The 22,983-nt window shown below is 41.1% G+C and overlaps 1 protein-coding gene across 2 annotated transcripts; it reads left to right on the top strand.

Annotated features, from left to right (window-relative positions):
• The first annotated feature begins 305 nt into the window (after nucleotides 1–305).
• LOC142062904 (cell surface glycoprotein CD200 receptor 1-A-like) lies at nucleotides 306–21,294 on the top strand. 2 transcript variants are annotated; one of them, XM_075106111.1, is made up of 6 exons: nucleotides 306–607; nucleotides 15,113–15,421; nucleotides 16,140–16,391; nucleotides 17,183–17,282; nucleotides 17,899–17,950; nucleotides 19,262–21,294. In XM_075106111.1, exons 1-6 carry the CDS (start codon nucleotides 520–522, stop codon nucleotides 19,382–19,384), a joined length of 924 nt encoding a protein of 307 aa, XP_074962212.1. In that variant the 5' UTR covers nucleotides 306–519; the 3' UTR covers nucleotides 19,385–21,294. The 2 variants fall into 2 exon arrangements, with proteins under 2 accessions (XP_074962212.1, XP_074962221.1); XM_075106120.1 differs by lacking the exon at nucleotides 17,183–17,282 and having other exon boundaries at nucleotides 370–607; nucleotides 19,262–20,835.
• Nucleotides 21,295–22,983: the final 1,689 nt, after the last annotated feature.

Genomic DNA, 22,983 nt, shown 5'->3' with positions numbered 1-22,983 from the left:
GGAGACTTGAGACGCTTGTTTTTCTGAGGGAGACATAAGAAGGACTTTTCTTTGAAGCAGTGGCAAAGGAGTAGCAGAAGGGGTAGCAGTCATGAAAAATATGAAGAATAAGTTTCTTTCTAGCTTTCCAAGACTAAGATTTCCTTTTTGATATTAAACTCAGCCTTGAATAGTCTCCTCTGCTTCTACCCCCTCTGAGCTCTGCTGCAGGGTTTATCTTCACTCATCAGCCTCCTGAGGAGAGCCAATGAACGGAAGGCAGAGCTGTTCAATCTGTTTCCTCAGCGTTCGCCTAGGCTCTCAGCACAGGAAGCCTAGTGCTCTGAAAAGTCAGAAGGAGGAACCTCCAGCTTTGAGGAGCCAGTCAATCAGGAGCACGCACAGCTAGAGAGGGGTGGGAAAGCGGGAGAGAACACACTGACACTGGCCGCTGAGGATGCACCGGCAGGCAAGAAATACTCCCCATGACCACAGCTAGGTTGGTGACAGGATGGATGGAGTGACAGACCTGCCTGAGCCATGAAAACAGGAGCCGACATGAAGATTGCTGGGAAGACTGTGTGTGTTTTTGTGCTGCTCGCCATCACCAAGGTCACGAGAACAGTAGGTGAGTCTAACTGGGACCAATCAGCCATTGGGAGGGAAGAAAGAGAAATGTGCACACGTATTTTCTTTCCATAAAAGCTATTCATCATGCTGTGGCTTTCTTTAATTGCTAAAAATTACGGAGCACAACTAAAACATGCTTCCCCAATATCCACTCCCACTCTTTTATTCTTAGTGGTCGCAAGGCTGCCGGGCATTACCCCTGTGACTTCCATGTATGCAATGATTTAGTGACCCATAGCTGGGAATGTACCATTTGTCACAGATAACCTTTTTTCTCAGACATTTAAATCCACACCATTTGAGAAACGGATCCATTTGACATATTAAAAATATGCCCAGGAAAGTGCTTGTGAACTTGAAGCTTTTGGCCATGTGTTTTCTGCTGAAGAGAGGCTGCAGATACTCTGAAACAGGGCAGGAATCTCTTGCGTCTTTCTGAGGAGCGGTGGAAGATCACTGATGCGCTGACAGTAGGGAGCAGTTTCTGGAATTTTGTTCTGGTCGGTGTCAAGAGCGGGAAAGGCTTTTGTGCCAAAGACAGTGGCACTTCTAAGCCTTTATAACACCATCTTTTAGTGTAGTTGGCTTAGTTTTAATAGAGTGTAGCTACAGCCGTTCAAGTGTTCCACATAGTGTTCATTTGCATTTCTAGAGCTTGTGCTCTCCCAGACACCACGCACCAGTCCAGGGACATTGTAATGGAACTAGGGATTTAGGCAGCAGTTCCAGAAACCTAAACTGCCTAAGTATAGATGAAGAAGGCAAGATAGGTCTGTGAGAGCCAAATTAAACTGGAGACAGCACTGAATAATACATATGTGTCCATTCCTATTAGGGACAGGTAGAACTAAACTGCATGGGCATGAGTTATTCCATTCCACTTGGCCAGAAAATAAAAATGGCTCCTTGGTGATATTTTAAAGCAAAATGGATGCAGTAATTTTTGGCAGTGAGGGAACACCCTTCTCTAATGTGTTTGCCTGATCAAATGAGCAATCCAAAATGGTTACCCCAGTGCTGCCCACTGGAAAAAATTGAAAAACTTCACAACCATTATTAAACTTTGCATCAGTAACCTCATGACAGGCACACTGGAGGTAAAAACCTGTCTCTGTTCTGTAGGTAAAGAACTACCTCGGAAGAATAATGAGGAACCTGCTCAGGGTCATACAGACATATTATGGTAGCATCAGAGGCACTCTACATTTCTGCATACAGCTGCTCAAAAAGTAAAGGAGTATGGACACGTCACAAAATGTTGAAGAAAATGTGGGAGATAAAGGGGAATCCTACTGGCAAAAATTCTTTTTAAAACTGGACTTTGCTGGAAGTATTTTTAAAAATGCAATGCCAAAAAGTGGGTTTTTTTAACGCAAAAGGCAATTGGATTTTAACTTCTTGGTGTCTTGGTGAATCAATGATATTCCCCTTCAGAGAACACAGAAAAAGTTGTTCAGTTAAAGTCTAATTTCATGCTTGAACCTTCCCCTCCCTTCCCCCAAATAAAAAGCAACCCACATCTGATGGGAAGTTTTTAGCTAATACTGCTCTTAAACTTGTTTCTTTCAATATTAGGATGGCTGTTCTGAGCGAGATGTAGTCACAAGTTTTTTTCTTCAGAGGTCACTGGCTAAATGTGTCAAGCTGATCCAATGTGTGTCTTCTATCCAGAGAATTTTAGTGCTGTATGAAGCTCAGAAGGACTATGTCCCCCCTTCTGAAGACTAGAGCAAGCTACTCTGAATGAAATAAGGGCATGCAAAAACTGCTGTGTGTAACCAGGCTTTATCTGCAGTAGCATTTTCTTTAACATTTCCTTAGCATGTTGGTTTGTGTGGTTTGATTAGTTTTTACAACAGCAGAAGGGGCACCTCAGAAGCAAGGTCACTGCATGATTGTCATGTCTAGATCTGTCCCCAAGCAGAGTTGGATAATACACTACTGAAGCTGCTGGTGCACGATCTGCACTAGCAATCCTTCTGCAACAATCCTTATAGTAGCAGCAGTGGACAAGACTCAAAATCTTTCGGGTAACAGTTTGAAGACTCCTGTAGTTTAACTAAGCAGAAGGGACACCTCAGGTGATTGTGTACATACTCCAAAGGAAAAGGGATACGAGAAGGCAAGATCTTCCATGAGAGGTACATGCAACAAATCTCTTTTTATTGGATTACAATTTGCAATGTTGGACTGTGTAAGTCCTGCACCTGCAGTTGTATCCTTGTGACAACAAATATGACTAAGTGCTTCAGAGGAAGCTGCAAGAAATCTATTGTCAGTATTGAGATGTGATTCTCTATAGTTAGTTCAGTTTTATCAATAGTAAAATATTGAACTCAGTGGCATTGCATCAGTGCTGGAATTAAAGTGTATGAGGTGAATAAAAGTGAAGTAGATTTACAGAGCAACCTGGCTAGAGTTCACATTTACCTGCATACATAACTTTCTTGAATGCTACTGCTTTAATTTAGTTTCTTTCCTTAATATAGTTTGTAAATTATTTTTCAGTAGTGCACTAGTGTTTTAGTGCCTTCTTCCTTTCCCTGTCCTAGTGTGTTTCACAGAATCACAGAATCACAGACTGGTAGGGGTTGGAAGGGACCTCTGAAGATCATCTTGTCCCACCCCCCTGCTTGAGCAGGGACACCCAGAGCAGGGGTCACAGGACCACGTCCAGGCAGGTTTTGAATGTCTCCAGGGAAGGAGACTCCACAACCTCCCTGGGCAGCCTGTGCCGCTGCTCTGGCACCCTCACAGGAAAGAAGTTTTTTCTCATGTTTAGGTGGAACTTCCTGTGTTCCAGCTTGTGCCCACTGCCCCTTGTCCTGCCATTGGGCACTATTGAAAAGAGCATAGTCCCATCGTCCTGACACCCACCCTTTAGGTATTTATAGGCATTGATGAAATCCCCCCTCAGTCTTCTCTTCTCCAGGCTGAACAAACCCAAGTCTCTCAGCCTTTCCTCATAAGGGAGATGCTCCAGTCCCCTGATGATCTTGGTAGCTCTCAGCTGGACTTGCCCCCAAGCAGTTTCAGTGCTCCTGTCTCTGTTGCCTCCCGTTCTAGTTTACCATGGAATCTTGCTCCAGGTACAAAAAAAAAAATCATGGACTAAAAATATATTCTAGCAAACTTATATTTGTCTCCATTTTACTATTTCTTTGCTGCTGCTTTGGTTCTATGTGCTGGAATCATTTTGATTTCTTTTACCCTAAAAGCCCCTGGATCCAAACAGCCTGGTTTTCTTACCCAAATGCTTAAAACAGAATTCTGTACTATTAAATTAAGCAAAATTTTTCTCAGAATACATCTAAATTGCCCTAGTGCAATCTTCAGAGCACGTCCTTGTGATATCAGTGTTTTACTTTGCTGTGGTCCAAACATAATATCTGAATGTGCCTAGTTCCAAAACCATGGAAACATGGTCTTGCAAGTTGGCCACATACTCATGACTACAAAGTAGGTTTTCTTTAATTGGGAATGCACTTGTAGAAGTATATGCTAATTAAAACTCACAGTTGATATATTTTGCATTTAGAGGTACAATCATTCATGAGAAAAAAGTGTACAGAATCTTCTTATGCTTCCTTATTTTTGTACTGAGTAAGAAAATGCTAGGAAGAAAAGTACTATGCTAAAGCTAAGCACTAAACAAGGTATGACTGAGATTTTAGCCATATAAAGGTGAGTTTATACGCTTGTTTTCACAGCAGTCCTCTGCAAAGTACGAAAAAGAGGGCACGCAACCTACCATTTGCAGTCAATGATCTATTTTTGTTTAGAATAGCAGGAAAATGCCACTTAAGCATAAATAAACAAGCAGTACAGCTTATTTTATTCTTCTTTTCTTGAGGAAGAGAGTAAAAGGCCAAGTTCAGCATGCAGAACAGAATATAAAACATCCTGTATCTGCTTCTATACTAAGAAGTGTAGGGCCTTTGCCCTTTGTTACACGTGGTGTCACAGTGCCAGTCTGAAAGAAATACTACCCAAGGCACTTAGGCTCCAGCATAAATCCGCTTCCCCCTCATCCATTCCAGCTCACATTCTGCAAGGATGAAGATCTACTTACTCTGCACACAGAAGTTGCAATATCAAGTTTAAAGTTTACAGCAAGACTGATATAATATGCAACTGCTTCTTAAATTCAGTGATGATTTATTATCACTTGAGGATTTGGCCAACAGTGTTTGTTCTGCAAGCTGGATGACTCTAACACATAATTTAAAAACCAACTGATTCCTTCATTAAAGAAGTGTACCCATCCTTTTTTTCTACAATGTCATGTTTATATTGAGACAGCCCATCTCCATGAGGGTAGAAATAAACCTCAGAAATGACCTCTACATCACCATATCGAATTGTCTTTTTTTGCAGGCATTGTATTATGAAACATTTTTCATAAACAATCTGAGCACCAAGAAAAGCACCCACCTTATTGAAAGGCTGGTTTTAATCCTGACTGACACAAGATTATCTATTCTAATTTCCGGCATAAATTTTTGTACTACCTATTTTTATTGTTACTACATTTTAAGCTGTTGAATTTCAGCACACGTCTATCATTCTACTCATCAAGGCCACCTGGTTCTTTTTGTGTGACATTTCTGTTATTTATCTTAGTAATGCTATATTCTTCCTGCTTTCAACAAATTTCCTCACACACCCCTGATACAAATGCCAATGCCATTAGTAAAACAGAACTACCATAAAAATCATCTGCTGAGAAACATTATTAGCAAGCTACCTTCCGCCTGACAATTCCTTTTAACACTGCCTTGTGCTTTCTCTCCTTAATTCAGTTCTTTATCCACCCTGTTTCCCTCCAGTTGTCCCTCTATTCTTCAGTTCAATTTATGATATTCAAGTGGACACTGTATCAAACTGCATCTCTAACTAGGTGAGCTTTAACACATTTCCTTTGCCTTCAAAAACAGCTGTCTTCAATGACTGCTTGAAAGGATACTGGAAAAAGCTAAAGAGAATGAAAAGATCATACAAAAATAAAAAATGAGGAACTGGCAACTGCCTAGTTATTTTCCACCTTGAAAGGGAAAACTGAAACCTTGGGTTCATTATTAAGTTCTGTCAGTGTGCTTACCTCTCTGCAACATACAAAAGTCATATTAAAGTTTGCAGTCTAAAAAAATGCAGCTGTGCTGCAGGCAATTCATACTGGAAAACCAGAGTTTACAATGACAAAGTGTACTTTTCTGGTTCTGTTTTAAGGTTGCTATTTCAGCTTGTATGAGACAGCAGGAAAGAGATTTATGCTGCAAGTGACACAGTAATGGTGGCAGAAATCTGTTAAAAGGAGAAAAAAAGAAGAATTTGAGTATGAGGAAGAAAGGGATTTCTGAAGACAGGAAAAAAGCCTAAATAGAGTGCAATGGGAATAGGAGATATTTTCAAGGAATAATGGCGAATATGGATAAAAGAGGGTGAGTGGGAAACTAACAAAGGTATTATAAGTCTCCTATTGTGTCCTTCTAAAGATGCGTCCATGCTGAAAAAGTTGTGACTGCACCTTCAAGAGACAGAGTCATTCAAGCTCAGGCCAGCTAGTTCATGCATTTTTATCACGAAAATTAGAGTAGTCTGACTACTTACTAGTCACCCGCCACACAGGGTTGGTTTTCAGCCTACACTCTGTCCTGTGCTGTTGCGGCTACATTTTCAGAGTCACAAAGTTACCATATATAAAACTCTGGGAGTATTTTAGCAATTCCTACTCTGGTACAAAGCACTTCAATTTATCTTTCACTTCATTCCAGACAAGCCTTGCTAAGTGTCACAGGCACTCTGTGGCAGTAGAAGGGGAAAACAGATGCAAGGCTCGGCCTGTTGTATCTGGCCTCTTCCAAGCGTCTGGTACTGCATTTTTGATTATGACTTGCTATGAGTCATATATTATATTCATTCCAAGATACAGTTAGTCATTTGCTTGTGGGTATGATCATTGTTTCAGTTCATTATAGCTCTAAGTTTAATACATCACAATCTGCAGTGTGTGTGTGTGGGAGATGCACCAAAATGCTCTGGTAGATTTTTACTGTAAGAAATAAAGACACAATAGGGCCATGCCTGAGAAAGTAAAGTACTCTCATTACAGTGTGATAAAGTTTTAACAGCTAAATTTATGAAGAGGAAACTTAATGGATGAACAAATAGAATTTGAGTCATTCTGAGGACAAGAAAAAGTTCTGTGAGTTAAAACCTGCTATAAAGAATAACAGAGGCTGGAAATATTTCCTACTTGAAAGCAATCAAAAGCACTTTTAACCTGCATAGCTGTCTGATTTTGCAGTGATTCCCCTGACAATTTTAGTGTCTTCACAATCAAATTTTCCTGTTTTTAAAATCTTTTTCTCCTGTGAGAAAGATTCTGAAAAACAGGAAAAATTACTAAATAAGTGACACTGCAAAGGAACTGATGCAACTAGTTATCCACGAGAGCTGTCAAACACACTGCATAATTATGTTAAAAAAACAAAGAGCAAAGTCTTTCCCCCAATCATTTGCAGTTACAGTAATCTTAGCAAGACAACAGCAGTCAACTCATTTTCGAAACACAAATGCAAACTCCTCAACTGAGTTTGTTTTTTCCTGGGAGAGGATATGTCCATTTTCAAACGTAAGAGCGGAATCTGTCAGTGCATTGGAATGTGCATTCAATGCACACTGGAATAGAACTTGAGAACCTCCTCAGACACGGCTGAAGATCTTCTTCAACAGTCAAGGAGAGACAATGAGGGATGGCATGATATTATTGGTGTTATAAATAGATGAACTTCAGAGGCTGGAGTCAAATTGGAAGACCTCAGTCTAAAAGCCTCCTCTACCCTACTCACCTGTCAGATGAGTCTCCAAGGTGAAACCTTCTCGTGATGGATTTGCATCCACAACCAAAATAGGATGGTTCAGCCCAGAGCTCTACAGAACTCACGGAACCTGAATCACCTATTTTCTACATCTGTGTGACAGACAGCACGTACTCCTGGGGTCCTGAGCTCTGCTTCTTCTAGCTAACAGAAAAAATAATTGCCATTTTCCAGAGCCCATGCATTCGTGAAGAATAAGACTGAAAATTAGAAGTATTTACCATAAATATGTAGATATGCAATCCTTCATTTAATCTCTCTTGTGTGCAATGTAATAGTTAACAGCACTGACATTTAATTATCATCCTGTGATTATCACTGCACTGAATGAGCTCGATAGCTCACATCTCTTCGAATTTCTTGTTCTCTGCAGACCCACAGAGAGTGAGGCCTTTGCTGCGCTGGTTGCTACAGCAAGCTGCCAGGTCAGCTCAGCTATAATATGGGATTTCACCTTGACAAAAGGAGCAGTGCAATGCACTGGCTTGTTTCCAAGCTTTCATTTGAATAGATCAGTGCTGACATGTATGGCATATATGCCCTGATGCATTGGTCATAAAACTATCAGCTATCACAGAGGAAAGTTTAGCAACTGACTTTTAGCCAGTTTACTGTACCAAAGCATGATTCCAGAAAACAGTGGTGGGGTGACAGGTCTGAATTAAAACACTTGCAGCTCTGAACCTTCCCTCCTTAACAGAGTGGAATACTTTTGTTTGTTTAGTTCTCCTGCAGAGCAGACGCACACTCCTTTAGGTTTAGTGAAATTCCCAGAGGGAAGGGGAGATTGCATCTTCCCTCAGAGCTGCTGAGTACATACCCAAGAGCGCAGCTGGGGCAGGCAGCGTAAGGAGGGCAAAGAAAGGAGGTGGGGAAACCTTGGCAAGGGTCTTGGTTGGAGCAGACCCACAAGAAGTCATAGAAGTGATGTAAAAAAGAGCTCAGAAGAGATCATGTGGAATCCGTGCAGCCTGACAAGTCACTGAAAGCTGGTCGAGTAGAAGAGAGGACTGGGGAAAAGAACCTGTTAAGTAAATGCACAGAGAGCAGGGAATATTTATTTTCAGGCCTTTTCTTTTCATGAGTATAGCTAGCAATTCTGACTTGAAGGAAATGCTATGGCTCACCAGGAAGGACAGGATAGGGATGAGGAAAAATTCTATTTACAGAACTGCCTTTGTGCTGGTTGATCCCATAGCTATTTACAGATTAATTTCTGAGAATATAAATTTTGGATTGTTTTTAAATAAAGCTAACTGTGGTAAAAAGAGGCAGGTCTTGACCTCTCGTTAGACTGCATCTTAGATTGAAATAAGGCAAGGAAAGATAAATCCTCTTTTCATCAGAAACTGTTATGAAAATGGCTGACACTATGAATTGGAAGCTTCTCACCAACATTACCCAGGCCCAGTCCTATTTAGCTTGAGAGTGACAAGATCTTAGCTCACACAGTTCAAAACCTTAAATTATCTGAACTATGCTGTGTGGTAAAATGAAGCAGAGCTCTCTTTTTGGATATGCTTTCTTGGGAGAATAGCAAGCATGCTGGAAGATTTCTGCACCGTGTGATAATGTGAGTGAGCATCTACAGAAATGGAAGCACTATAACCATCCACATGGCTGACAAGCAGGGCTAATGAGCAAATGCCCAGCAGAACTATCAGCCTGGCTACGCTGGTTCTGGACTCAGTGCAGTAGGTATCTACAGTACTCTGCCATCACAACATGCTTTCATGCCACACTGAACCGGAAGAGGATCAAAATAGGTGTAGGCTCTGCAGTTATGCCTTGCTCCCTTACCATTTTTTTTCTTCCTCTGCCTTCAACACAAAGACAGAGTTTTAGACAGTTCTTGGGAGAATGCTAGCAGGCTAACAGGGTTATAATATAGGATAAAACCTCCTCCTAATACTATGTGTTTGTTCTACAGAGTCAAAAACATATTCCCTGTTCCACCTTAAGAGGAGGTCTTCAAAGTAATTTCAGAAATCCAAATGAACCGAACTTTCAGGATTTTTTCCACAGGCATTCTTCTTCCGTAAAAGAAGTCTAAAGGTCATGTTCCTAGCAGCATGCATGAGAAAAGAAACAAAACAAGGAAGAAGTACACAATTCATGTTTACACTAATGCCACTTGCCTGCACTCTAGCAATGAAAGAGGGCAGTAAAGTGAAAGCAGTTTAATTTTATTATGTTTATAAGGGCTCTTTACAATAGTAGGAAGGTGTATGTAAGGATAGGATAAACAAGATTTTTCACTAATTAAGCTACCATCTGGGGAAAAACTCCTGCCTTGCTAAAAGCCTTCTAAATTAGTAATAAGGTACAGGGGAATTCAGAATCCTTCTACAAATTTATCGTAAACCTAAAATTTTACTTAAACGTGTTTCAGCAGATTTTAAGCTGACTGATGTGGCTTATCATCTGGTACCTGATTCATTCAGGGGAGAATATGACAGAAAGGCACAGCAGAAAGCACCACTTTCACTCCCTCTTTTTTATAGTCTTGAAGCACACAAGAGCAGAGCCGTTATATTGGGGAACTTGTACGTTGCAATAGGCTGCTTAGGAGATGCAGTGTTGAAAGACAAGTAAAATGATCCTATTTTAATATGTAAATGAAAGTGTACACAGTTAAATATGCACAACATTGTCATTCCTGCAAAACATTTGCAAACATTATCCAAAGAAACCCCAGCCCCAGCACACAGGCTGTTTGAATGCTTAGGTTTGCTTAGTCATTTTCAGATGAGGTCATCCATACTGATGACATGACTCTTGGCATCCAAAGCTCTTGGCAGTGTTAAACTGGGAGAGGAAACACTTTGTTCTCCAATTTTCAGAGACATTGATAGAACTCGCATCTAGAAATCATCATGAGACAAAAGGCTTCTTTCAGTTCCTCTCCTGGTAAAATCATCTGAGTTTAAAACACACAGCTCACATCTTCTTGAAATGCCAGTAAGCAGAAAAATCTTGTCATTTAAAAACACTTCCAATGTAATAATGTATCACAGAACACTGTTGACAATTGAATTTAGGAAACAAGCCTTTGTGGGGCTGGGGGGTGATTTGTGTATCAGAAAATGGTGTGAATATATAGAACTTTTCTTCTTCAGCTGTGCTTAGAAACTTTAATTGATGAATCCTGGCAGTATTGAGCAGCAGGAAGCTAAGTATTATTTTCTTTATTCAGTAAAAATGGAAAGTGGATTGCTTCAGTGAAATACTATTACTATCCCCACCGAATTTTCCTCTTCGACCAGCAAAAAAAAAACCCAAACCAACTTCTCAGAATTACACTCTGATTTCCATGGTATACAGCAGAAGTAACTAATACACTACAGCACTGTATGGTGTAGTGTAGTGTGGAGCAATATTGCAGCTACACCTGCTATCAGTCTCCAGGAGCTAGGTCTAGGTTCAGAAATAGCTTCACCCAAAGGATACTTAATCCTCAAAACAAAAAGGCACAAACCTTTAAAAGAACCTTTAAGTAGTTAAAATGTAGTGAACTGTGCTCTCTTTGCAAGTTAGAAATAATTTCCCAAGAACACAGTTAAACAGAAGGAAAAGTGGTTGAGCTGGAATGGTTCATTCACCTAGATTCCAGAAGATAATGAGATTTCAGACAATATTGTTAAGGTAAAACCAACTGTAGTTTTCTCAAAGAGGCCAATAATGATTTGACTATTAATTTGGTGTTGATGCTCATTAAGACCATTTCTTACAGCGTTGTGAATGTTCAGGATCTGGGCTTCATATTGTGCCAGCCAGCAGACGTAAGAGAATCTGAGCTCTGGGTAAAGGATAGACAAACACAACAAAGTTGGGTCTGGTACCTCTGAGGAAGACTTTGACAGGAAGGTTTGATTAATCACACAAAACGTAGGTCTTCTAATTCTTTGCCTATTCCAGCTGAACTTTCAATTGCCTCTTTAGTATATCTGCTTGAAACGTTTAGGGAGGGGTTTAGCTTATTTGGAATAATTTGTGAAAAACTCATTTGTCAGTACAAATCAGTTTGGTTAACTCTAAGTCCTTCCAGACTAAATGCGTGGTTTGAAAGTCGTACTCTGATTTTCTCCTCACACGCAGCTCTCAGAATGCCACTTAAATCATTACTCAGCGCAAGCAAAGAGCAACTCAGGCTTCCATGAGAGACACAGAGCACTCAGAGATCAGTGGTTTACAGTCCCAAAGTTTAATGGTCACCTATTAAAAGAGGAAATGAGTAAGGTGGTAAATGGAGGCTGGCTTGGACTACAGCTACAGGTATTATTCCTATTAAGTCATTAATTGCTGCAGCTAGGAGATTTGGAAAAAGAAAGGTTATTTATCTGTAACAGGTGGCTATTTATACACATACATACATTGTGGATTTTGGGGCCTGTTTGCTTTTAATTTCAGAGGACCCAAAGGACACAAAAGTCCCATTCCCTCACTCTTCACACTGGTTTACAACCTGTGCCTCAGACTCTTGTTCTCTCTCAGTCTCAAAAGTGCCTCACAAAGAAGGATGGGCTGTGTACTTAAGTGTAAGCAACACTAATGCACAGATCAGCAACTCATCTTGAAGAACAGTTACAGGTAACCTTTCTTTTCTCTCCGCGTGCTTGCCCACATATACCTTTACTGGGAACAAAACCCATCACAGAATACGTTATTAAGGAAACTATGCTAAGACACATGGAAAATAAGGAGGTGATTGGTGACAGCCAACATGGCTTCACCAAGGGCAAATCATGCCTGACAAATTTGGTAGATAAGGGAAGAGCAACTGATGTCATCTACCTGGACTTGTGCAAAGCATTTGACACTGTCCTGCACAACATCCTTGCCTCTAAAGTGGAGAGACGTTAATTTGATGGATGGACCACTTGATGGATAAGAAATTGGCTGGACGGTTGCACTCAAAGAGTTGTGGTCAATGGCTCGATGTCCAAGTGGAGACCAGTGATGAGTGGCTTTCCTCATGGATCAGTAGTGGGTCAGACTGCTGACCTTTGTCAGCAACATGGACAGTGGGATTGAGTGCACCCTCAGCAAGTTTGCTGATGACACAAAACTTTGTACTGCGGTCAACATGCTGGAGGGAAAGGATGCCATCTAGAGGGATCTTGTCAGGCTTGAGAGGTGGGCCTGTGCACACCTTATGAAGTTCAACAAGGCCAAGTGCAAGGTTGTGCACATGGGTCGGGGCAATCCCAAGCACAAATACAGGCTGGATGGAGAATGGATTGAGACTGGCCCTGAGTAGAAGTACTTGGGAATGCTGGTTGCTGAGAAGCTCAACACGACCCAGCAATGTGTGCTTGCAGCCCAGAAAGCCAATTGTATCCTGGGCTGCATCAAAAGAAGCATGACCAGCAGGTTGAGGGAGGTGATTCTGCCCCTCTACTCTGCTCTGGTGAGACCCCACCTGGAGTGCTGCATCCAGCTCTGGGGCTCCCAACATAAGAATGACATGGACTTGTTGCAGTGAGTCCAGAGGAGGGCCATGAAAATGCTAAGAGGCCTGGAGAACCTGTCTTGTGAAGAAAGGCTGAGAGAGTTGGGGTTGTTCAGCCTGGAGAAGAGAAGGCTCTGCAGAGATCTTATTGCAGCCTTCCAGTACCTGAAGAGGGCCTACAAGAAAGCTGGAGAGGGACTTTTTACAGGGGCATGTAGTGATAGGGCTTTAAACTGAAAGAAGGTAGATTTAGATTAGATGTAAGGAAGAAATTATTCACTCTTAGGGTGGTGAGGCACTGAAACAGTTGTGGTTGCCTCACTCCTGGAAGTGTCCAAGGTCAGGCTGGATGGGGCTTTGAGCAACCTGGTCTAATGGAAGGTGTCCCTGCCCATGGCAGGGGGGTCGGAACTAGATGATCTTTAAGGTCCCTTCCAACCCAAACCATTCTATGATTCTATGATTCTATTAGAAGGTCCCAAGTTGAAACAAAGCAAAACAACCGACTATCCCAAAGGTGGCATCATGTTGACAGGCTTCAGTGGTAAAGGAAATAGTGAAATGAATCTTGGGTTTAGAAACTTGACCCCTTGGATGTGTCAGCTGAAGACACAGGCAGATGAGGGTTCCCAAATCTGGTCAGTATAAAGAGAGCAATATGACTTATGTTCAATATGTGCAAAAAAGAATCAGTCCTGAAAGCCTGCAGAAAAGGAAAACCCAGGAAAATTAATTTCTAGGCTAAGAAGAAATTCAGGGACCCATCAGAAAAAAAAAAATATTAAGGCAATTCTGAGGGTGTTACTTGTCTTGAACAAACATAGCACACAGAGGAGCCATAATAATCTTCAATGGCCAGTGTGCTAACTTCCAAGAAGCACAAGAGCAGTAGGTCCAAGCTTTTCCATACAGATATCTAGCTTCAAGTACATAGTTCATGGGTCATGAAAAGATAAAGAGAGGAGGTATCATGCCTGACTTCAAGCAAGAGTCATCTTCTGAAGCCCAAAAGAAGAGTCAGTGTCACAGAAAGACTAAAAATGAAATAGAACATATTTACAAGCAAATGCAAAACAGAATTTAAGAACAAGACATACTCACTATCAGAGAGTTAGTACAGTTGATACATCAACTGAAAAAAGTTCCTCTGTAATCTCAGCCTCGCAAGCATGAAGCACAGGGATATGGGCATATTTTACACCTTCGTAACTGTGCGTCCGGCACAAAGAAGGGCAGGACTTACATTCATGTCTTATGGGGACTGCTGCAAGTAAAAAAAGTACAGTAACAGTGAGAATGCATATGTGCACATTGTAAACACTCATAGTATGAATATATATGTTCACAAGGATTCAGAAAATGAAAAGACACCCCTGAGACATAAGACAGAAACTTTTCCTCCTACACAAAGGTCCACCATCATTATTTAGGAAAAACTTCTTCACCGAAAGGGTTGTCAAACAGTGGAACAGGCTGCCCAGGGAGGTGGTTGAGTCTCCATCCCTGGAGGTATTTAAAAGAAGGGTAGACGTGGTGCTTGAGGATATGGTTTAGTGGTGGACTTGTCAGTGACAGGTTAGCGGTTGGACTTGATGATCTTAAAGGTCTCTTCCAACTTTAAGGATTCTATGATTCTATGATTTATGCTGTGGTCATGTGTGAGAGTTATAGACAAGGCCTTTGCCCATGGTGTTGGATTTTGTATGAATGCAGAAGCAAAAGTTATCTACTTCACTGGTAGCAACAGTCCCAGAGAAAAGTCATTATCATGAGGCCAAATGAAATAGTCAAATTTCTATCATTTCAGTCTGTAAGTGGCCACCCACAGAAGGATTTGCCAATGGAAACACACTGTTCAGATGCTGAACTGCTTAAGGCAATGGGCAGGAGTAGGGTCTTCATCCAGTATCTGTCTTACCCAGTAAGATGAGTTCCAGTGGGAAATTTGTTGATAGTACTGTGAGGGTAGGCTGTGATAGGCTGCTGGCTCCATTATCCACAGCTATAATATGAGATGACAGACCATTTGCAGATGATCACAGACAGAGCCTCACGCTGGCATGTAACAGCGCAGACACTTCTCTGCGAAGCACAGTCCAGAACTCCAAGGCTATGCGTGACATACCTGGGCACCTTCTCACATGTCCTTCCCCTTCCTTCTCTCCTTCAGGAAACAACAGAGTGTCAGTGACAGTAGGTAAAAGCTCTGTGCTCGCCTGCCCTCCCAAATCAAATATGACTATGGTAACATGGAAAATAAGCCCCAAGGCTGGAGGGCCCTGCACCTTGGGATACAGGGCTGATCAGAACAAGACAGACAGAACAAACTGCAGTGACAGCATGAACTGGAAATCCAGGCCAGATTGGGATCCTGCCCTTGAGATACGGCACGTGGGAATAGCCCTTGAGGGCAATTACACCTGCGAAGTCGTAGCCACAGAAGGGAATTTCCACAAGATGTACCACCTCACCGTGCTAGGTAAGGGACTCCTTCCTCATTTTACGGTTCTCCAAAGGACTGTGTCTGGGCCAGGACATACAAAGCTCTTCTCCCCATGCACCAGGGGAAGCATGCAGTAAGATGAGGAGCTTTCTTGCTGGGATAAACTCTCGTGCCTTTCACTGATGGTAGCTCTGTGTCTCCCTTCTCCTTATGTCCCCAAACTCTTCTCCTTCCTGCTGCCCCTTTCCCACTGTCCAGTTAGAAAGGACAGGTTTGAAGCAATTCCTGATACCCTAACAGAGGGTTCTGCACATGCCAATTATCCTGTAGAATCAATTGTTAATACATTAATTTAAGGCAACTAAAGCATGTGACAGGAACACTTCCAAGTGCTGAGATAGTCTATCAAACATGGGATGTTCTTGTCCAGACAGTAGGGGAGGACCCATTTCCTCTCATGCTGGCATTCAGACACATTTCAAACCACATGTACGACGGCTGCTCAGGACGAGGGTGTAGTTCAGCCCTGTATTTGGGCTAATTCCCTACCGCAATGTCCAGGGATAGCCCCTCTAACGGTACGTGGCTGTGGTAACTCACCTGAGCGGGGGAGAGTTGTCCAAAAGGAAAAAACAGGCACGATCTTTGTGTCTTGTGACTTTGGCCCATTTCACTAGAACGGGATGGCAGCTCCAGCCTTACTCTCCTTTCACCAAACTAACTGCATGTATCTCCCCTTCCTGACGCTTTGCAGTCCCCCCCAGGCTGACCGTGTACTGTGACAACCACGGGAACCCCGTGTGCAAGGCAGCGGCAGGGAAGCCGCCTGCTCGGGTCTCGTGGGTCCTAGAGAGCAACTCCACCCCCGAGGAAGAAGGCCATGACAACGGGACAGTGACTGTTCTCAGGAAGTTCACAGCATACAGCACCAACATGACTAATACAACCTGCATCGTGTCCCACCCAGCTGGGACGTGGAGCAAGTCCATAGCCTGTCACCTCTCAGGTGAGGTTCCCTTTGTTTGTTTGGTGCTCAAAATCCTGGTTAGTCTCCTGTGCACACTTATGTTCCTCCTAGGATGAAAAATCTATAAATGCTATAGTAACCTTTAGTGAAGTCCTATATAAATAAGATACCATCCCCAACTGCCTTTGCCCACAAACATCACCAGTTTGTGTTCTAGATACTATTTCCTAATGTTATCTTCCCCGAGAGGGATATACGTAAGTGTGGTAGTATTGTTTTGGCAATGGAAATGTTGGAAACCGAGCCAAAGTAGGCATGATCTTAGTGTTAAAATAGTCACTTGGAAGCAGAACAACAGCAAAATTCTTTTAGATGCAAATGTAGGGTCTCTCAGATCATGGTAAGAGAGAGAACCAGCTCTTTTGTGGCCAGCATAAACAAGTAAAGCACTTCATTCAGAGTTGTGAATGTCTGACACTGTATGACATTTGGTTTCTGGTTTTTGCTTTTTTTTGTTGCTTTTGACAACTACACAAGTTGCAGTACTGAGATACGCTGAGTCCTTGAGAGGATCTCAGGTATGGCTTAGTGAAAAAATATCATGAGTGACCATTGTGGGATTTGCGGATCTGCTTTTGTCTCTGACACAGACTCCATTTGTGTTCCTCAGACAAGTTTCATTACTGACTTACCCATCTGCTGATGGGGATTATACTTATTTTACAAGCATGCTGAAAATATGTGTATGTGCTAAAGCAGATTTAAACTTATACTGAGATAATAAACTGAGCAGTAAGAAGAAATAACTAACTATAACACTTTGTGTTTAGGGAACAATGCCATTTTCAAGTATGCCTTCATCATTCTTTGTTTCCTGAGCGTTATCACCTTCACGGCTGTCATTTACTATTTTAAGCTCCACAGAGACAGGTATGTATGATAGGGTGCTAAGGAAAGGCTGTCTAGTGCTAGAGGAAGCTCTTAAGTACTGTTTGTGTCTTGAAACCATATGATTCCGTCATTCTGTGCTGCTATTAATAACTGGGTTAACTGCGGGGTGAAGCTGAACTCTAGCCCCTTTAGGATTGGCTGTGGAGAAGAAAGCAGTTCCTAGGAAAAACTACAGAAATAATTTTGCAGAGAAAGGCTGGATTAGCACCTGTACTGAAAACTTCAGCTATGTTCCCTCCTTCCCCTATTCCAAAACTGGTTTTCTCCCAAACCCTCTCCCTCAGAGGTGAAGAAGTGGTTCCATAGAATTTCGCTAGCCGCAAATTGTACATCCTTCCAGAGAACTTTGATTTTAATCCTCTGCTTCCACTTTGTGCTTAAGCTCCCACAAACATGAGAAAAGAAAGTCAGGGTGCCATGATTTTAGGATCAAAAGTCAAGGAGAGAGAGACATGAGAAAGCTTTTTGTCTTTACCCTTGATGGCAAGAAAAATAAATGTTTCATAAGCTTGTGATCAAAGAAACCAGGGTGTGATCCAGCCAAACCTAGGACTGAAGAAGGAATTTGCTTTAATACTTGTTTTCTTTTTCACAGACTGTGCCACAGAACCAAACCTCCTGAGATTGCTCCTACACATTCCCCACAGGTAAGGAGAATGATGCAAATTAGACTATCAGCAAATCAGGGATCTTCTGGTAGCCCTGTACACATGGTCAGTAAAGGGAAACCACTAGATTTTTACCCTTTACTTTCAGCAGGTGGTACTGTGTCTTATACATTTGTACTTAGCTGTATCTCAGGACAAAACAAAGCCTATCATCAGCATAATTTTGACTTGGAACAAAGATGAGAGGCATGCTCCAACAGCAAAGGCTCAGCAACTCCCGTCCTTTATCTTAGCAAGGATCGAGTCCCACCACATCTCCCTGCTCATATCAGATACGCTGACCACAACTGCTGTACAAACAATACTCAGGAAGGGTACTGCAATATCATGGGTTGGGGAGTATTAAGAAAGGTATTAGTAAATGAGAGAATTACACAACAAAATTAACAGACACAAGGGGAAAAAAAGAATATACTTCTTGATGTCCAGAATAATAACGTTCAAGCTTTGAAGGCCACTCTTTATCTCGTATGGTCAATCCACAATCAAAGAACCAACCATACTCAAGACAAAACGTTTTATAAAACAATGGAAGGAGTGCTGAGCTGCAAGCCTGGAAGTATTCCTGAATTCCCTATGCTGTTACAAGCTTTCTGTGTAGCTGAGCAATTCACTAATCAGCTCTGTGTCTCTGTTCTCTGCTACCAAATATAAATAACAGCATTTCTATGCAGGCAAGATGTGTTACATCTATATTGTGAATATCAGTGCACCTACAGTATACACTAGGCTCAAATTCTGTCATCAACTTAAAAAGGTTCTTCAGTTTTCTGAAAAGACTTAGCAAATTCTAGTTATTATTATCCCACCTGTTCTGCTGCCCTACCTCCCAGTTGCTGCTGACAGAAGTTGCATTAATGTAAAATAATGGGTTAAATACCCGTGTTCTTGCTGTCACATTATGCAACTTCCATTAGCGTGCCTGTAGACTGAAACTGTAGACTGATGGAGGAATCAATCATGGTCAAGAGTCTAGCACGTTATTTGCTCTTCCTAGAGAATTAGACCCTAATACTATTTTTTTTTCAGGCCAAAATAAGTGGGGTGGAAGGGGAGGAAAAGGAGGCAGGTGACCCAATACCTCAGCTTTACCCTCCGAATCTTTGACAGAAACAGCAATACACATTCTTTGGTAGAAAAAGCAATACAGGTTTTTCTTTTGAGCCCAAGAAGAATAAATATGGGAGCATTATTTCCCAGTTACATTCTTCACTCCAGACAAAAGACTTGCAGAGTCCTACCAGACTAAACTATTCCTTGCATTTACAGTTTTTGGTTTTGTTTTGCTAGGATGACACAATGGAAGTGGAGCCTTATACTACATATGTGCAAAAGGAAAACGTAATTTACAACTCGGTGTCTGACCTGACAGTGGGGCAGAATCTTCCACAAGGACTGTCGCCAGCAACATGAATGATTATACAACACTGGAAAGGGATTGAGACACTTTATAAAAGACTGGTTATAGAAAGAAACTTAGAGGATTTCTTGAGATTTTGGGCCAACATAACTCACTAGGTCTGTTCAAATACCTGTGCTTGCTGATGAGTCTGTATAGTTCATTTTTTCCCTGTTTTGCCTTCTTGCTTGGGAAAGGAAACCGGTTTCCTGTTATTCCTTGGGAAAATGTGACTGGCCCCATGCCATAGTTTTTCCTGGAAAAGCTGTTGTGATCAGTCTTCCCTTTGCTGTTCTTGCCTTGGAGATCCTAGTTTTGTCAGTCACTTCTACGTATTACTTTGATGCACTTGACACTATGTTGCACACATTTGGGAGATGGGAGGAGTGTTATGCCCAAACTAAAATGAAACACTCTTCAGCCAACAGCCACTTTTTTCTAATTCACAAATTATTAACATATTGGCCCGAGTACTGATTATCACAGAATAACTCAAATGGCAGAATATATTCATAGGGAAGATCTTTAATCCTCCAGTTCTGAAAATGGAAATGAGTGACAAATATAGAAGGTCATCCACTAAGAAAGATACTTCATTAGCATGATTAATTACTTGCTAGGTTCATATTCAATATTTCCACTGCATGTGTTATTTCAGGATTTCAGATTATTGTTATTATTACTTTTCCATAAGATTTTCTGAAGATACAGTATTCCTCTCTTTCTTAAGAGTATTGGCATTAAGATACTGTAAAAGATTTATGTTACTCAAATCCAGTAAGCTACTTTTAACAGAAAGAAACATCAAATATTTCACAAAACAAGTTCAAATATGTTTTCTATAACTGTGCAATAACATACAAAAAGGATAAAATGCTTGCTGATTCTAGTCATATTTATTTTAACTGTCACAGCTGAAGATTTTATCATTCATATGTCTAGATGTTTTACTGATATTCTTCTAAATATACTTGCAAGTTCACTCTTTTGTATGTAAATTAGCTTGTATATCTTAATGTGTCTCATGTTGAGATGATGACCTCTCACCTTCCCAAAATATCCTTCAGGAATAAGTCAAATACTTTGTCCTCTGTATACTAGCAGTTCTCAAACTTTTTGGATTGGTGCCTTACTAGCTAAAGTATGAATTGGTTTTACAGTAAGAGTAAAGAAATCCATTTGTAAACCTCTGTTTACTACCTCTTATTGCAGTAATTTAAAAGACTGATTGTGTACTTGGCCTGATGGTATGATTAGAAGAACCAGAATTTTTTTTAGACCATAGAAATCTCTTTGCTACACATTGCTAGAGCTTTCTTTTGAGATAGCCTCCAGAGGGCCATGACCCAGTGCTTGGAAAACAGACTTCTAAATTGACTGCAGTTTCTAAATGTATTACTTATGTAAATGGATTCATTTGGTTGTTTATCCTCTACCAGCTATGAAACAGGTGCTCTCTGTGTGCAAGTATTGCCTTTCTCTGTTTCTGTACGTCATTTTGGAATGGAAGGGATCAAAGCTGAATATCAATCAGCTACAAACAGAAAGTTTTAAAGGAACCTCAGTTTCCAGTTACTTACAAAGGAAGAGAGCCAGTCAACTGGGTCATAATCTTCTGAAATTCCCCACTTAAAATAGGTGTAATACTGGCCAATGATCTTTCTTGCCACCCAAAAACAGTGTCATCACTTCTTAGACTTTTTTCTGTGGACTGGAAATTCATTTATGTTGTTCAGTGTCCATGAAGTGGGGTTCATCCTATGATAAAACAGCTCTTGAAGGTAGGTTCTTGCCAGTTTATATGTAATATATTATATTTACAGAAGTATAATCCTTGCTAACCTGCTGTCTAGCTGTAGGGTTTTATGATCCTTTACAGGCCTATTACACTGGACTAAATCATATATGTTCCAGACCTGGAGGTTACTAAGCTGTTAACTGGTCTGTTATTTCCTTCATCTTCTACTTTGTTCCAAATTCAGGTCTGCCCCGCGCACTTCAAGTCAAAAGTCATGTTGATGATGTTAATGATGTTAATGATGGCATGTATGTCTTCTGACCTACAGCCCAAAGCAGCCAAGTGGCTAGAAGGCCAAAGCAGCCAGCACAGCAACTAATCCTGCCCTCTCATCTAGGGATGCAAGACCACTGTTTCTGTGCCTAACTGATTAGCATAGCCAAGGATGTAGCCAGATCCTCTGCAGTAAGTTGGCAGAAAAACGGATTTTAGTTTGTGGCTGTGATGAATAATATGGTAAGAGTCTTGTATATACACACATATACAAACATGCTCTTTGTTCCTAGCAGCAGAGAAGGTCTAGAACAGAAAGTCCCTTCCTGCACTCCTCTTTCTCCATCTAGGTACTTGCTACTTCTCTTTGCAATGTGCTGCTATTGTGCTGCAGCCATCCTCTATGAAAAAGTCCTGTGGTGACTGTCTCTTAGCCATCAGGCAAGCCTGCCTTATACACACCCCAGCATGTTGCACACTCACAGGAAGAAAGTCAGCAGCTTTTCAGCTCCTCCCATAAAGAAATGTTTTGGCTTTAACCACATTTACCAATGCTGTAACATTTAATTTTACTTAATCTGTTTCTCCCACCTTTACTGTTATATTTTATCTTCACACACACATTCCACTCTCTTGTCAGTTTACAACTGCCATTCCTACACTAATCAGGCCGTTAATAATCATTATACTACAAGGAGTCCTGAGCACCGAGCTCACATACATGGCAAGTCAGCAGATTCTGTGCTATTGTGCATCCACAGAGCAGCTACACACTGAAAACTAGGGGCCTAATCTTTAAGATGGCACTGGCAGTACTAAAAAATGGATGCACTACAAATCCTGAGACTGAACATAGCTTCTGTACATACACCAATGCTTGTGGCTTTCTAACCAGAAATTATTTCATGGGAATAAAGTCAAGCCCTTCATCACCCATTACAGCAACATCTAAGATTTTGTTAAATTGCAAATTTTAGCAGAAGAGTCATTATATCATCACTTACCTGCTTCAAACAGCTTTCCTAACAAGAGAATCCATTAAAAGTGGTGTTTCAGATATTACCTTGTCTCTGCATCCCAACAGGTTTCAGGACTTCTAACTGCATTCTCCTGTGAGTACCACTTATTCATATTTGTGGTTTACTACTTACAGGCTAGTTTGTAATCCTGCTGTCCATCATAGACCTTCTGGTTCAGTGTGTGACTGATCTGTAGTTCTGCCCAGCTCACCTCCAGTTATGAACTAAAGTTACTTCAATATCTTTGATTTTCATTCTACTGGCAATAGAAATTTAAGTTTTTCCATTACAGCTGGATGACTTTCACATGAGCACTGACATAGCCACCTGCCTCTAGATGTAGCAGGGGTGTCCTCATTCAAATCTAGAGAATGAGTGTATTGGCAAGGGAATGCTAAAAATGTTTTTCAAAAACATTTATTAAAAGAAATTTAAAAATTCTAAAATCTTTACAAGCAGAGTAAAAACTGATTCATATTTAACTGCCAGGGAAAGATAAGTGTGCAATGCGTTTAGTCATAACTAGAAAGAAAGCTAAAAAAAATACATTTGCACAGAAAGAAGCTACGCAGTCAGACCAAAA

The sequence above is a fragment of the Phalacrocorax aristotelis genome, chromosome 1, assembly GCF_949628215.1.
Source record: "Phalacrocorax aristotelis chromosome 1, bGulAri2.1, whole genome shotgun sequence".
NCBI classification, from domain to species: domain Eukaryota; kingdom Metazoa; phylum Chordata; class Aves; order Suliformes; family Phalacrocoracidae; genus Phalacrocorax; species Phalacrocorax aristotelis.
Note: the sequence above shows the minus strand (reverse complement) of the source record. Positions and strands in the feature narration are given on the sequence as shown.

Excerpts from the sequence above, each read along its gene's own strand:
- LOC142062904 (XM_075106111.1), top strand. The coding sequence starts at position 520 with ATGAAAACAGGAGCCGACATGAAGATTGCTGGGAAGACTGTGTGTGTT. Across the intron at positions 608-15,112 it reads CAAGGTCACGAGAACAGTAG|GAAACAACAGAGTGTCAGTG; the intron begins GTGAGTCTAACT and ends TCTCTCCTTCAG. Across the intron at positions 17,283-17,898 it reads TTTAAGCTCCACAGAGACAG|ACTGTGCCACAGAACCAAAC; the intron begins GTATGTATGATA and ends TCTTTTTCACAG.